We start from the raw sequence: 16921 nt of genomic DNA, 5'->3' as shown, positions 1-16921 counted from the left end.
CCACTACACCACCGTGCCGCCCCTCATTCTATTCTATTCTATTCTTTTGTATTCTATTCGTTTTTCTCAAATTCCAGCTTCTCACAGCCACTCGGTTGTGTTCGGGTTTTTCCGGAAACACTCGGCTGCGCCGACAACAACGTTCGGGTGCGATTGGCTCTGTGTGCTGTTAGTTTGGTCTGGTGTTGGTTGGAAATGTGAAAATCCCCGTTGATGGGCTCTGTCACATTTTAATCAGCGCCGTCAGTCTGGGGAAATACAGGAACTCAGCTTCTGGGAGAGAAATATAGAAACATATATCTACACACACACATACACAACACATGAGTCTAAGACTGAAGTTTGGGATTTGTACCAGTTTTGTTGTGTAAACTCGGTAAGTGAGGTGGTTTTTATAAGAATGTAGGCTGTTTTATGTCTCAAAGGGGGGTTTGTCCTGTTTTTAGCTTCGGTGGTGAGACAAGGATGAAGTAGAATTAAAATTCCGGGTAATTGAGAAAGAAAGAAAGAAAGAAGGAAGGTTAAGCTAAGCTAAAACCCCCTCCCTGAAATACCTCTCACCGGGTAACGCTTTTTATTTTAGATCTGATTATATAAGCAGGAATTTCTTCATTTCTACCTGGATACACCTTTTTAAAAATATATATTTCCATGTCATAATTAGTACAGTTATTTATATACATGTGTATATTTTTAAACCAGGACTGTTTAAACACTGCTAAGGCATTTCTGTGCTTTGCTACTTGTTTTTTTTTTTTACGGTTTAGCTCCTACGAGTTAGCCACTGAGTTTAGGTTCACACGTCGGTTTTGAAACACGAGTGTATTTTTATTTGCTTTCGCGAGTCTCATTTTATAAAAGGGGGAAAAAAAACAAAACTAAGTCGTGTATTATTTGTGTGTTGTTGTATTTTTTATTTTTTGGTAATGTTGGTGCGCTCGCGCTGTGTGTTTTTTATGCTAACGCGAACTAGCTTCAGCCTGAGGCGGCTAGCTGCTGCTAGCCAGGGGAGGGAGGAAAAAAAAAAGGTTTGACGGAAGTGCTTAAACTTATTTACGTCGAGGTTCTAATCGAATAAACAACAAAACACACGTTTATATGTTTCTATACACGTATATACGTGCGTGTGTGTGATTTTTAAATTGAACTAGACAAGAGAAACCGTAAAAAACTACTAGTTATTGTGTCTGCCTGTGAGCGTAGGTGCTAACTGGCTAGCTAGTTGTATCGCGATATATTGCTTGTGTGGGATAAACTCTCGCACACACGGGCTGTTTTTATCGAATTCTATATCTTTTCTGATCTCTAAAACAACACCTTTACGATGTATACAATACAAGTTAGTTAGTTATCGCCTGGCTGGCGTTTTCAGATGCACCAAAACAAAAGAGGGCTCAGTTAGATGACGTGAGTGTCAGAGCCAGAGCCAGCTCCACCTTTCACTTTATTTTTAAAACGAACACATTTAATTTTGTGTGTTTAAAAAGTTTCATCTGACTCATGTTTTTGTTCTGGACAGATTTTATTCACTGCCTTGGTGGTGGAGAAGAAGAAGAAGTGGGGAAAGAAAGGAGAAAAAGAGAGATAGATAGATAGAAAGAGAGAGAGAAAGAGAGAGCGCGCCTCCCTGTGTAAAGGAGATGCCCATCGCGGCTACTGGTGCGCCACCAGCGACTCCTGAGCCCCGCGTGCGTCCCCGCGTCCACGCTGGCGTTGAGCGCGTGCCCAAGCGCGCTCCGCAAGGTGAGTACGTTGCACCGGAGGCGGCTCTTGTCGCGGACAGGCTGCACGGCGTTTCCGCCTCCTCAGCAGCCACTTCTTACCCTTTACTCCCTTCTCCCCCGGCGCTCTCACCCCAACCCATGACCACCGAGCCGCCCAGGACTCGGTCCCGCTCGCGCTCCGGGTTCTACCAAAGCGCTGGCGCAAACAGTAGCGCAGGGAGTTCAGGCGCAAACCTCCATCATCATCATCATCATCAACAGCAACAGCAGCAGCATCACCACCAGCTCAGTGGTGCATGTGCAGGGCTCGGAGCTCACGGACACCCAGAGAACCTGCGGACACCTGCCGGCGTGCTTTCTCCAGGAGGACATCGGCATCCAGGACCCGGAGCGCACAGGAGCCCGGGCGGAGCAGGTATGGCTCTCGTTAATGAACATCACAGAGTGTGCTGTTGTTGGAAATGTATCAACGACAGCATGGTGTGATGACACTGTGGGTTATTTTTCAGTAACAGCACATCGTGGTGCATTTTTATCCCTTTTATATATACCATGCGGAATTGCGAAAACGTAACTTTATCCGGTTTTAGTTACGTTTAATTTAGGATAAATCCACTTCACACTGAACGCTTGCATTGCAAAATAAATGAAAAGTCGCCGCACTGATGAGCTGCTGTCGGTTCAGTAATGTACAGAGGATCTACTGCTGACGTTCGGACACTAGACTCGACGAGCGATGGTTTGGGTCCGGACCAGGTGACGGCTGTAAACACACTGGAAGGGACAAAGCAGTTCAGTTCACTGTTACTAAGTAACACTTGTTAGAGTCGTCTCAATAAAACGTATTGATTTGCTCTTATGGAAAGTTAATAGTTAATCAACACCTTCTGACCAGTCAGAACAGGGGATTCAGCAGCACTGTGGTGTTATTTGAGTTAGAGTAAAGGTCTTTACTGGATAAGTAAAAGTTTATGGATTCAGCTCAGCCCAGTGGACCTTGGTGGGGTTTTTTTTTTTTTGGGGGGGGGGGGGGGGGGGGGTAAGTCGCTGCAGGAACCGCTCCCGCTTCAGACGCTTAATTTTATTTCCCGCTGGACAAATATAGCTGGGCGGATTTTCCCCCATCGCAGGGAAAGTCAGAGACGATTGTGCTGTGACTTTGGCTCTAAGTTAATAATTGGCCTGATGGCTGGATTTGATTATCCTCCATCATTCAATCCTGTGTGTTCTATTCTTGGTGTGTCTTTGGGTGGTTTTGAGGAAAATATTTTTGGCTTTTGTAGTTGGACATGGATGCGTTTGGATCGAATTTAGGCCTCTTAACCCGGGCAGAAGTCGATTTTCTGCACGTTTAAGCTACGCTTTCTTCTAAAACGGCCTTGAAAATGTATCATGCGAACGCTACATCTGTTACGCTGCTCAGTTTGGAAAATAGTAATAACTGCTTATAATCCTTCATGTTTCCTGATTTGATGAAGCCGCATTTATGATAAGACTAAGAAATTGCGTAAGTTTTTTTTTTTTTAAATTGGAGTGTGTAGACTTGGGGTGTGTATACTTTTTATATCCACTGTTTTATAAATGTTTACTTTTTTTTCTGTAATCGTGTGAATAAGAGCTGCCCAGTCTGCACATAAAAAATAATTAGGAGGTAGCTTAAGATAATCACATATGATCAGCTAGTTAAGGAGAAAACCGATGCTGGGACCCGCCATGCTCTGTCCTTGCGTCACAGTTTCTCTCCAAATGTGCGTCAAAATGCATGCGACGTTTTTATGAAACCCTTTACGCGTCGCGATATGTAGGTTTGTAACAAGCTGCGTGAATAAAAATAGATAACACGTGTACAAGTACTTCCAGAGTTTGTAACTGATATTTAACAAGAAATGAATTCTGTATTTCTGGAAAATGCATCATGACTTCATACGTCACCGTATCGCCGTTGTATTGTCATGTCGCTTCGTGTGATCTAAAACCTTGAAGTGGCAGCATGTAGAAAATTACATAATGACATTTTGCGTAAATTAATTATTTTTTTTATCATCAGTGATTTTTACATACCTACGTGGAAAGGTCGCCCAGTCAGCCGTGCGTGCAAACGTGTAACAGAAAAGCATTCCTCCTTCAGGGCAGATGTGTGTACATTCGGAAAGTTCTATAGTTTCGGTATCAAGTTGCGTCACATCACCGTGAAGCATGTTGCGGTAAAAATGAGCTAGGTCACAAATAGACTGTCTTTTTTTTTTTTTTTTTTGTGTGGTTGTTTAACGTGTTTTTCACCAGTCAGCTACCAATAATTCTGACAGCAAATATGTTCGTTGCAAGTGTCGAGGCTACTGACAGGAGAGCGACGGAGTAAATAAATATACACACAAGTAAGAATTCACCAGTGTTCCAGTATCGACTCTTGGAGGACGTTTAAAATCAAAGTATAGAAAATTTTGAGGTGGCCAGTTCCCGCCCTCGACAACTGTAGGTGTGTGTGTGTGAGAGAGAGAGAGGTTTTGAATGTCGGTTAGTAGGAGTTAAAAGGTTATTCTTGCCAAATGTGAAGAACGAAAACATTTCCCAGCTGCATCACAGCTTTCACCAGGCACAGTGAGTCACTGTCACACACATGCACAACTTGAACACAACTTTTCCAACTTTAGAGATCGTGTTGTTTGGTCACACAAAGCACTCAATGGGTAAGCACACCAGAGTTTACTCAAAGAACAGCGCGACACACACACACGTGCGTGCGCACGCGCACACAGTGATTTAACCCCAGACTGGAAATACCTGCCTGCCTGCCTGCCTGCTGCTTCTGTCTACCAGCTGTGAGTGAGACAGACAGAGAGACACAGTCATTTGCCTTTGTTTCCTTATTTTAAAGCATTTCTGCCGTTTTATCTGCAGTCTGTGTGCACACAGATGATCCTCACCTGTAATGTGTGTGAGAGAGAGTGTGAGTGAGTGAGTGCACGCACGCACGCGCAAAGGAGAGATATCGACCAGGATCAAAGAGACGGCTTTGATAACGAGGGGAGCGAAATCCCCTGAGTTCAACACCATCTGCTCGCAATACAGAACAAATGCAGCTCACGTGTTCTCTCCCTCTGTGTGTGTGTGTGTATGTGAGAGAGAGAGACAGGTACAGGCCTCTAGAGAGCTGTTCTGCTGTAGGTGTTCACTCATATTTTTATCAGAGGAGAGTGAAGTGGTTCATCAGTTCCCTATAGGATCATTTTAGTTCTCATTGTCTCTCTCTCTTTACCACACTTGCTTGTTCTGTCTCTCTCTCTCTCACACACACTCGCTGTTTCTCAGTCTCTCACTTTTCATCTGTCTATACTGTATTTACTAAAGAGTAGCTGTGTGTGGGAGCACGAGTGCGTGTCTGTTCTCAGACACCTGGCACCTGTGAGCCCGTCCGCTCTCGAACATTAAACATTTCGTTGTCCTCCTGTGTCCCTCTGAAGATGCTGCCAGGTCCAGACTCCACACTCAGTCTGCTCTTTCATTTATTTTGTGTCATCACCCCCCCCAAACGCAGGTGGAAGCGAAAAGCCTCGCTCTCATTGACCGAAAGAGAACGGAGGCCTCTCGGTCCATGTAAAGGGCCCCAGTTTGGCGTATTAGGTTAATTAACAAGCATGATCCGGGCCCAATTAGAGTGGCTTATCCGTGCCGGAGCTTCCAGAGACGCAGACCTCCTGCTCCACGTCCACGTTTTCTCAAGAGTCCTTAAACAGGTGCAGCTGTGGAGGAGGTTCGGGTTTATTTCAGTTCTGTGATCCGCTCCGTCAGTAAAGTCAAGCACAGGAGATGATCCATGACGTCTGTACGCGAGGTTCATGTCAGATTGATATCTGATTCAGTTCCTGTTGTCATTGTTCTGTTTTTAAAGAAATGAACACGAACGCACAGCCGGTGATGCGATAAATTAGATACTTGCATGAATAAAGCATTTCATGTCTTTTGCGCATCACATCCAGAGTGTTCGTTCGTCTCGGTGAGTCATGTTTGAATCAACTCCTTGCAGGTGAGTCGATTCATTTTCTCACCGGTTCACACAAGTGAATAGAGACCTCTCATTGTCTGTCTTTACCTGTCTCTCTCTCTCTCTCTCTCTCTCTGTCAACCTTTTCATTTTCTCCCTCTTTCTTGGAGACTCGTTCTGTCAGCGTTCCAAAAGTCTCTTCACAGAGTTGTTAAATAGCAACACTTGTTTAAAATCCGTTTATTACACTCACGTTACACACAGCAAGTCACTGTGTAAGTCGTTGCCATGGAGAATGAGATCGCGAGTGTCTTCATCGATCCTGACTCTTCCTTTCACTTCTCTGCTTAGTACCGGTCTTCATCTTGTTCATGTTTTAGACGATGTAAGCGATGTTCACCGTGACCGTGAGGCAGGAGAGGGAGAAGCGTACACGCTTTCGGCGTATTCGAGTAAATACGACACGTTTTTAGATCAACACTTCGTTCCATAGCTTTGGCAGGCGCTAATTAGAGTCTCCATGGTGCTGCAAAGCATTGCTGCACAAAACTAAAAATAATATTTTCATCAGGTTCATCATCACATGATCACGGTTCAATTGACGTTACTGTTCCTAAACTGATCCTGGATCAGCTCGCACTGTTTGCTGTTTCAGATTCATAACCAGTAACCATCTGCTCTTTTTTTTTTTCTCCCCGCATTGACGTGTCGATTTATTTAAAACCGTAAGCGATGCTAGAGCGAACACTTCGTATTTTATTCAGCTCAAATCAACACTTTCTCGTTTCACTTTCTCTCACACACACACTCCCACACTCCTCCATTTTCATAACAAAGGGAGCTATTTGTTTTCTCCTGCTTTTGTGCGTCTCCAGGCAACCTCTCGAGCAGTTCCGGCCACTTCGGAGCTGGACAGGGAAACGGACCAACAAGCCGCCAACCGGCCGATTCGCTAAAAAAACTTCCTGACTAACCGAGTGAGCCTGTTAAGTCCTGTAGTGGAAAAATAAATCCTGAATCTCTGGTTAATTTCTACATGTTAGTCTTTATTTTACTAGGAATTTACGAGCAAACTTAAACGAGTACTTATGAGTTTTTTGGGGCGCTCGCACTCTAAAAAAGCATTTGGGTGACGGAACTGTTTTTTCCAGCTATGGTTATAAGGCGGAGTAAGAGACACTCTGCTCTCTTCCCCATACATGACCTCACAGACGCTTGTGGTTGACAGGAGAGCGAGATGAGGATGCCCCTCCCACCCAGGATGCATGCACAATGTTTGTTCTTATGGGATTCGTCAGTCTCTTGCCATTCGGTTCGTTGCAGTTGCTCACGATAACGCTCATTTTCGAGATTACGAAATGACCTGACGTCAGACGGTTGAACCCATTTTGGTGACGAGCCCAACTCAGCCTGTTGTCGAACCCTGACCAAACCCCAGTGCTTTCTTAAATAACAAAGCCAAAGCCAGCTTACTGTCTCAGCCAGGAACTGCGCTGTGTCCTGTCATGGTACCTGTTTACTGTGTGTGTGAGAGAGAGAGAGAATGCATGCAAAAGAGGGCTGAAATGAGAGAAACTCTGAGTGGGTGAAACCAAATCATGTTTCATGGGGCCCGTGGTGGAGTGAGTGAAAAGGGCCAAGAGAAGGAGAGAGGAAGAGAAGAGAAAGGGAGAGTGGGTGTGATCACGGATAATGTCTCTCTCTGTCTCACTGTCTTTCTCGCTCTCACTGTTACTTGGTCAATCTTTCTTTTTCTGTCCATCTCACTGTCTGCCTTTCTCGCCTCCTCTATGTATATCTTTCTCTCTTATTCAGTTCCTCTCTCTCTCTCTCTCTCTCCCTATCCCTCACAGTCTGTCTCTCCTTCTGTTTCTCTGTCTGTCTCTCTGAGAGAGGAAGCTGAACACAGAGAGGAAACATTAGCCCAAACACTCGCCCTCCCTCCCTCCCTTCCTCCCTCTCCCTGGTCTGGTTTCAGCTTTTCCAACTCCGTCCTCTTTTCCTCTGGCTTTATGTTGCTGTTGGGTTTCAGAGGTTAAAGTGCGCTCTCGCGCTCTCTCTCTCTCGCTCTCTCCACTTACTTCCTCTTTTCCTGTGCTGTGTTTGTTGCTTCTTTCTATTCAGCTGGCTTACAGTTATGCAAAGCACGCTGGCAAACACACACAGTCGTCCTGCGTGTCTGATCGTGTGCGCGCGTGCCGATCTCTCGAACATATTTTGAAATATGCTGTGAGATTTAAAAGCTGTTTGCTTGTGTATAGTGTAAGGAAGGCTCCACATTCACGTTCAAACTCCCGATATCGCTCAGATAACCTGCCGGAAATAAACCCGAACGTCCGAGTGACTGTTCTCCTGTGATAGTGGTACATCCCGGACCTGTTTGACACAAGTTTTATTTTCCATTCCAACCAAATATTCATTCATTCATTCCCATGTCTGTGGTGATTTATAAGATGTGTGTGTGTGTGTGGACGATTTGACAGGTGAACCGTGTGTGTGTGTGTGTGTGACAGAGAGAGAGACTGTATTATTAATGGTTAGCAGGGGGAGAGAAAGGGAAAGGAAAGGAGTGAGGGACTAAAAGGGGGCAAGGGTAGAAAGATGGCGGAAATGGATCGAAATAGCTGATGCACTCTGGAGCTCCGAGTAAAATCAATAACGGCCATAAGGGGACGCCTCAGCCCCTTAATGTCTGCCTCTCGCTCTCTTTTCCCATCCCCCCCCCATATAGCTATCCAAGACACCCCCTTCCTCTCCTTTTACCCATCCATCTCTCCGCTGTCTTCAGGAGCGTCCTGTCAGTCCCGGCTCTTCCCCTCCGTCCATCTCCGATGCCGTCTTGAGGGAAATATGGCCGGAAAGGCTTACAATTAATCCTTCGCTGCACCAAAATCGGTCATCCAAGTGCAGACGTTCCAAATGGTCCTTTTATGTATTTTAATGTGATCCTGTCTCTTAAAGACACACTTTTTTTTTTTTTTTTTTTTGGGAGTGTTTATTAGGCGCTTTCCAGACAGCACTCTGAAATTAATCAACACCTTCAGACCAAACTGGAGCAAACCATCTCTGAGTGAAGGAGGGGGGGTGGGGTGGGGTGTCGTTGATGATTCTACATTGCCGTTTCAGTGGATTCCTGGCATGTTTACTCACGCCACTTCACACCTCCAGACCCTGGCGTCATGTCAATCTCACAGGTGTGAATCAGACACGGCGTTAAAGTAGCAGGGCTTTCCCAGCATTCATTGGGGCTGAACTCCGTCAAACTCCCTCCCTGTTCATGACGAAGCACGAGGAGTCGAGTGCGACTTTTACTATTGCTCTTCTAACGCCTACTGTGACCTAGTACTACTAGTGTTATTCTTATCGCCATGCTTATTACTACTAGTCGTAGCGGTATTACTCGGCTTACTACGGCTCTTTTTACGACTACAAGTTGTAGTAATCTCATTACTACTAATACTCTGAATCTTTATCGTCGTCTTACGTACTAGTCCTACGACTCACTTACTACTTTTGCTCCTATACGACTAGTACTACTCCGTAACTAATGCTTGTCCACGACTGCGCTTCCTGCTAATAATACCACCCTTACTGTTACTACTACATTATCCTGTGATGGACTTCAATGAACTTGGTAGCTCCAGACCTGACTTGAAGAACCGAACCGCACAAACCTGACGGGCGGGGCAGCAAACCGTGTTTTAATTAGGAACCATGACGTTTCGCACCATCTGTTGGTGCCGTTATGTGGTAATCGGCGTATGTCGGTAGAAATGTTCCAGATTTTGAGTCACGTTTAATCATCTGCGTTTGCGGATTTGCACTTGGGTGCAAGTTATGGTCATTCTTAAACACCTGTTAGTTTAAGTCCAAGCACATGACCAAGCGTTCGCTCCCTGTCTCTCGAGCTCGAGTTTGCGAGGCCGAGATGTGCCTCATGGATGGGTTCAGATCAGTCCGTGCCGAGATGAAACACAACAGATCAAACTCTTGCTGAGAAGCACAGAGGATGATTTAATTAGTTACAGCCACACACACATCTTAATTCTGTCTTCAAGCATCAGAGAGGAGAGAGAGACAGATCTTCTGCAGTATCAAGCAACAAAAAAGGATTCTAGTCTCTCTCTCTCTCTCACACACACTGCTGTCCTTGGAGCAGACATTTCAAGTCATCCAAGGGTAACTCCCTCCTCTTCACCTGACGAAATCCGAGCACAAGAATACAGAACACCTACACACGCGCATTAATATTGTACTAAATTGCACCAACATGAATATTACTGCTAATCCCAGTAACCAGGACATTTGAATCTAATCTGCTTTCGCTAATATGTATTTCCTGGAAGCCTAAAAATCATGTTAAAGTGACGTTAGGTGTTTTTGGGGCACTATTTGCAAACTCGAACGTCCTGAAAAGTATAATGTGAGCTTTTGTTTTACCGTGTGTGTGTGTTATTAATGTGTCTGTGTCTGTTCCTCTGCAGGAGCGATGGGAGGAGTGTATCACTATCATTCCGAGCCGTCCTGCGCAGATACCACAGATAAGGTAAAAAAAAAAAAGTTTCAAGTTTCACAGTAATGCTCTTGCTGGTTATTGTACTGTGCTGTAGCTTACTTTGTTTCGTCGAAGTATTGAACAAGCAAGTGATTTAAAAAAAAAAAAAAAAATGATTCGTCCACACTTTACTTCTATCTCTCTGGCACTGTTGCTTCATTGACCTAAAGGTCCAAACTTGTAATCTCCGACTCGGGACAGTCTTCTGAACCCTGAGCTGGCGTTAAATCAAAATGGCCGCTCTCAGGACGAACGATAAGTCGTCAAAGTAGCTGTTAGTAGCATACACAAGAATTTGCTTTGGATCGGTGAGCATGCAGATGTATTTTTATTAAATCTATAACACTGAGTCGACATTTTGCACTTCTGAGAAGGTAAATAGGCTATGGGTTGTTTTACAATCAGGGTACAAAGTTTGTGTCACATGCCCCTTTTTCACCAAAGCAGTTCCAGGGCTGGTTCGGGGCCGGTGCTTAGTTTGGAACCGGGTTTTCTGTTTCCACTGACAAAGAACTGGCTCTGGGGCCAGAAAAACCGGTTCCAGGCTAGCACCAACTCTCTGCTGGGCCAGAGGAAAGAACCGCTTACGTCAGTGGGGGGGCGGAGTTGTTAAGACCAACAACAATAGCAAGACCGCGAAAGATCGCCATTTTTAAGCGACAAGAAGCAGCAGCTGTACAAACACGAAGTCATCCATTATTATGATTGTTGCTGCTGCTGCTGCTTCCGTGTTGTTGTTGCGTCGATGTTCGCGCCAAGGTTTATGCAAACGCAGCGACGTAACTGACGTATACAACGACGTAATGACATGTCTTCCCTTAGTACCGCGAGCTATGGAAAAGCAAACTGGTTCTCAGCTGGCTCGCAAGTTGAACGAGTTGTGAACCAGCACCAGCACTGGAACTGATTTGGTGGAAAAGGGGTAACGGGTCCAAAATTCAAATTGATTCAGACTGGTTCTTGTACCAGTTTTTAAGTGAAGGACAAGTTAAAGAACAGATTTCAGGTAATTTTTTGACACGTGTATGGTAGTTTTGTGTAATCTGCTATAAGATAAAGAAAAGTAGCAAAAATGTTATCAAAGACTCCTTGTCAAAAAATAGCTGATAGAAATAAAATTCCAACAGTTAAGAAATTGTTAGTAGTCCATAACATTCACCTAATGTTCTAGCATGTTCATGAACTATTTAGATTTTTTTTTCCTAAGTAAATTAAGTGTACACTACCGTTCAAAAGTTTGGGGTCACTTTGAAATGTCCTTATTTTTGAAAGAAAAGCACTGTTCTTTTCAATGAAGATCACTTTAAACTAATCAGAAATCCACTCTATCCATTGCTAATGTGGTAAATGACTATTCTAGCTGCAAATGTGTGGTTTTTGGTGCAATATCTCCATAGGTGTATAGAGGCCCATTTCCAGCAACTCTCACTCCAGTGTTCTAATGGTACAATGTGTTTGCTCATTGCCTCAGAAGGCTAATGGATGATTAGAAAACCCTTGTACAATCATGTTAGCACAGCTGAAAACAGTTGAGCTCTTTAGAGAAGCTATAAAACTGACCTTCCTTTGAGCAGATTGAGTTTCTGGAGCATCACATTATTTTGTGGGGTCGATTAAATGCTCAAAATGGCCAGAAAAATGTCTTGACTATATTTTCTATTCATTTTACAACTTATGGCGGTAAATAAGGCCCAATCCCAATTCTAATTTCTACCCCTTCCCCTTGGCCCTTCCCCTTGAAACTGAGCTACAAGGGATAGGGCTTGAAATTCAACCCCTACGTATTGGGATAGCCCTTCAACGATTGCATACGTCATCACGTACCTCTGTCAGCGTTTACGTTAGCAAAACGCGACCAAATGCGTCATTGGCTGCGACCAGCTGCTGCAGTCAGAGCCAGAGGCAGAACCAGAAATCTCTGCTGAAATGCCGTCTGCTGCTGTTGTGATCACTGTGTCCTGGGCTATAGGCCTCTTTTTACGGTTGTCTGCAGCTAAACGGAGAGTGTGTTTTCCCACTCTGAACAAGTGCATATCACAGTACTATGTTGAAAACTCGTTTCAGACAGTTAAAATGACCAATATGATGAAAATGTGTTAAAAGCTCGAAAACATGAAAATCCATGCTTAGAAAGTTGTTTCATGTCACATATGCTCGAATGCACTCATTTCACTCAAAATCACTGTTCCTTGTTAAAAGTTTGCTTTATGCGCTGAAAATGTGTTTGGAACAGGTTGAAGGCGCTCCTGCTGTAGGAAAGCTGTTTTCTTGCACTCAGTGACCCAAAGTGTGTATTCCCACTCTGAACAAGTGCATATGACAATCTTTCGCCGCGGGAACCGCCATCTTTCTGAAATCCGCATGAAATCTCGCTGAAATCCGCATGGCATTGTGGGAAATCACTCAAACCCCTTCGTTCGGAGTCAGCTCCAGGAAAATCTCCGTTTGGAGGGGTGCAGAAGCCCTACCCCTTCCCCTACCCCTCCGCGTTAACTGGGATTGGGATACCCCTACCCCTTCACGTGAACGCGCAAAATGGAGGGGAAGGGCCAAGGGGTTGGTCCAAGGGGTGAAATGGGATTCGGCTTAAAAGTGTGACTTTTCATGGAAAAAACACAATTGTCTGGGTGACCCCAAACTTTTGAACGGTAGTGTAGCTTTAAGCAGGGCTGGGAGAAACAAATGAAGTGATTCTCGGAGAGGACATTTTTTTTTTTTTTTGACAATTCAGAATCCACTACTTCCATAGTGCTTTTAAATATAAGGCTGTAAGCTTTGTGTTAGTTGTCTCTAATATTTATGTCCCAATATCTTGACCACATTTTAGGATGAAAATAATCATTTTAGATATGTTATTTTATATTGAAAAATTAGCTGTCTCGGAGAGGACTTTTTTTTTTTGACACAATTACATACTAATTTGATCAAAATAGTCTGAAAACTTACTGGCATTCAACATTAAAACTTAACTATGTTTCCAATGATATGGAACCAAATATTTGTTTTATGGTATAAAGCAGTGGTTCTTAACTGGAACAGTCTTGGGACCCACAATTTTCCATGGTCATTGGGTCGCGACCCAATTTTTTTAGCGTTCAAGTCAATTTAATGTAATTCTCAAAATATAACCATAATATGTAATAATAACATTATTATTATTATTATACCTGTGTTTGCATCTGCATGGCCATTATATGCTGTATGTCTGATCAATAAACATAGGCAAAACGACGGCTTCATGCTGTCATGTGCAAGTGTCTCGCCACATACCACACAGATGGGTTTCTGTACCATTTTGTCCTCAACACAACTAAATCCATATTTCAAATATTCGGGGTCGTACCGTCGTTTCGACATGTTGTTCACCACTCAAATGACTAGCACGCACGTTATGTCGCATAAACATTCTGCGTCTATGGCAACAGATGACATGGAGCTGGAATCATCTCTCAAAATAAGAGTTGTAAATTGTCGCAGAAAAAAGTTGCACTTTTTTTTTTTTTTTTTTTTTTTAGTGAATCAATGAAATAGCATTTTTTTTTTTTTTTTTTTTAACACCACAGCTCCGCGACCCACCCAGGACCTCTCCGCGACCCACTTTTGGGTCGCGACCCACCAGATAACAGTCCACCGTACTTCCATAATGAAATATGCTCTTATCTGAGTTGAGACGAGCTGCTCCGTACCTCTCTGAGCTTTGCGCGACCTCCCAGTCAGTCAGACGCAGTCAGACGCGCTGTCACTCCTGTTAGCAACGTAGCTAGGCTCAGTATGGCCAATGGTATTTTTTGGGGCTGTAGTTAGATGCGACCAAACTCTTCCGCGTTTTTCCTGTTTACATAGGTTTATATGACCAGTGACATGAAACAAGTTCAGTTACACAAATTGAAACGTAGCGATTTTCTATGCTATGGAAAGTCCGCACTATAATGACAGGCGTACTAATACCTTCTGCGCGCTTCGGCAGTGCATTGACACGGAGCTCAGATATCAATGCGCTGTTAGTACGCCTGTCATTATAGTGCGGACTTTCCATAGCATAGAAAATCGCTACGTTTCAATTTGTGTAACTGAACTTGTTTCATATCACTGGTCATATAAACCTATGTAAACAGGAAAAACGCGGAAGAGTTTGGTCGCATCTAACTACAGCCCCAAAAAATACCATTGGCCATGCTGAGCCTAGCTACATTGCTAACAGGAGTGACACTGCGTCTGACTGACTGGGAGGTCACGCAAAGCTCGGATAGGTACGGAGCAGCTCGTCTCAATTCAGATAAGAGCATATTTCATTATGGAAGTACGGTGGACTGTTCCTTTAAGAAACACTGGTATAAAGAATGATTTAAGTGCATCCCTGTGGTCAAAAAAGCACTTTTTCTAAATGACACGAGTAATTTTGCTAAATATGACATATATATTGCCATACATTCACCAAAAATAACGCTATCACCAAATTTTTTTTTGCATGGGAAATAGAGCGATCACAGGGCTACAATAAACAACCAAGTTTATTTAGTCAAGCCTTTTGATATTGAAGATGATAAGTGTTAAATGGGATTTTTAGCTTGCGTACCCTGATTGTAAAACGACCCTTATACGTCACTCATCACACTTAGCCGACTAGTTTATTGCTAAGAAAAGATGCACTTTTTTTTTAAACCCCCCCCCTCCTCCACTTCATAGCTCGAAGGTTAAAAATAAGTCATTCAGAGTTCTGCTTTCTCGCTACTTGTCGAAGTGGATGTCTTGCTTTCCTGCTAGAGGAGTTGTTTTAACTGGGCGGGGCGGGGGATCCACTGACTCCCTTCATAGTCTTGGAATGTTTGGTGATGGTGTCGGGAATCGTTAATGGATCTGTCACGATGGATAGCTATCAGCTGTAAGATTTTTTTTATTTTATTTATTTTTCAAGTGTTCATGTTTTCACTTGTTTTGTAACCCGTACAACAAAACGTCTTTCTCTGATTTCTCTTCTTCTGTTTGTCCGTGCTGCCAAACAAGCAGTCGTGAATATCGTGAATGAAAATGACCTGTTGTGTCATTTATCACAGCGATTTCACTATACAGTGATTTTTAAGTGTCTCCGCTTAAGCATAAAATGCAGCTTAAATTTTCTAATAATGCAAGAACTCAGTACGTTCAGGGACTGCACCTACACCCAAGCCATAACCAGCTTCCTGTAATCATGTGGTGATATCCCAGGATGCCACTTTGAGAACCGACGATATGCATAGAGCTTTTAAGTATTTATTAATGTTAAAAGTATGTAAATGAGCTCTGCCCATCCCAACCAATTGCAGACAAATAATTTTATCGCAGTCGGCCCGACAATAACGAGATTTTGCAGTCTGTTTATTATATCGGTGAAAATTGCACCAGCCCCCCCCCCCGAGAAAAGGAGACGGAGCAAGGAGACAAAAACGAGGTCTAGTGGCAGAAACGGGTGGAGTGGATTGGCGGCGAGGTGTGTTAATGATCTCAGCTCCAGCTGTGGGGACGCAGCAGGACAAGCAAAAGGGCGAGAGCGAGGAGGAAGTGGTGTCTTGCAAAAAAAAAAGCTGTACAATGTGGAAAAAGTGTGCGTGTGTGTGTCGGCTTGAAGGTTCCGCTTCAGTCAGCTGATACATCTGCTGTTCTCTTGGGGAGGGGGGACTTGCTAAATTGGTGGCTGTGTCCGTCCCAGTTACACTAAGGCAAAAAGGAAAAAATAGCGTGTGTGTTGGTCGGAGTGAAAGCGCCATATTCTGTGCTGTTAGCGAGAGCAGACAAGAAGATTGGCTCGTGGGAGGTCCTGAAACATAGAGCGCTGAAGCTACTGTGTGTGTGTGTGTGTGTGTGTGTGTGTGTGTGTGTGTGTGTGTCTCCATTCCTGGGCTTCCACACAGGCAGGAACAGGCTATCCTCGCTTCAGAATGTAGAGGCAGCCTCAAAATGGGTTTGGCTGTCAGAGAGAGAGATGGCGGGAGGGAGGGAGAGAAAGAAAAGGGCAGAAAATAATGAGGGAGGGTGGGTGGGTGGGCAGGCAGGCGGGTGGTGGTGGTGGTGGTTGGGGGGCAAAGAACAAAATAGCCTCGACACTGTAGCTCTTCACACACAAATAATTGATAGCTCTTGGTCTTGATGTAAGGACGAGAGTATGGATAAGAGATTTGACCTTAGGGCTCGGATGGTTATGCGGATATAATTATCCGGAGGTCAGAAAGTTCAAGACGCAGCACTGACAGGAAGTGAACTTGAGGCCCAACCCTGCACTCTGACCTTGCACTTCCTTGTTTGTCTCCAAGGACGTTGAATATATACTGAAAGAAAAGCACTGCAATGGTTAGTTAAATATAGTGGGACAGTTGTGTGTGTGTGTGTGTGTGTGTGTGTGTGTGTGTGTGTGTGTGTGTGTGTGTGTTTTCTCACTAATTTTTCCATGGAGAAATGGGTGAAAATTATCAGCCCAGAAAACAATGTTCATGACGGAACACAAAACAACAGCGACAGTAGCTCTAAGTTATTTGTAGCACACGTGGTCAGACGTTTTTCCAGTTCAACTTCACTTCCTTCACAGAAAAGGAAGAATTGCCTCCTTTTCATCGTGTCCTGTCCTGTGTGACTTCTTGTTAAACGTCTACATACGTTACAAAGGGAGAAAAAAACTTGGAAAGAGGT

The 16921-nt window shown here is 44.0% G+C and overlaps 1 protein-coding gene across 2 annotated transcripts in view; it reads left to right on the top strand.

The window, feature by feature from the left end:
• Positions 1-207: 207 nt before the first annotated feature.
• Positions 208-16921, top strand: part of rnf38 (ring finger protein 38) — a 28913-nt gene continuing 12199 nt past the window's right edge. The window contains exons 1-3 of one of the 2 annotated variants that reach the window (XM_060916668.1): positions 208-376; positions 1520-2139; positions 10191-10252. In XM_060916668.1, the coding sequence (XP_060772651.1) occupies positions 1641-2139; positions 10191-10252 (561 nt within the window). In that variant the 5' untranslated portion in view covers positions 208-376; positions 1520-1640. The remainder of the gene's footprint in view (positions 377-1519; positions 2140-10190; positions 10253-16921) is intronic. The other variant, XM_060916669.1, reaches the window with a different exon arrangement.

Source organism: Neoarius graeffei, chromosome 3 (assembly GCF_027579695.1).
Source record: "Neoarius graeffei isolate fNeoGra1 chromosome 3, fNeoGra1.pri, whole genome shotgun sequence".
NCBI classification, from domain to species: domain Eukaryota; kingdom Metazoa; phylum Chordata; class Actinopteri; order Siluriformes; family Ariidae; genus Neoarius; species Neoarius graeffei.
Note: the sequence above shows the minus strand (reverse complement) of the source record. Positions and strands in the feature narration are given on the sequence as shown.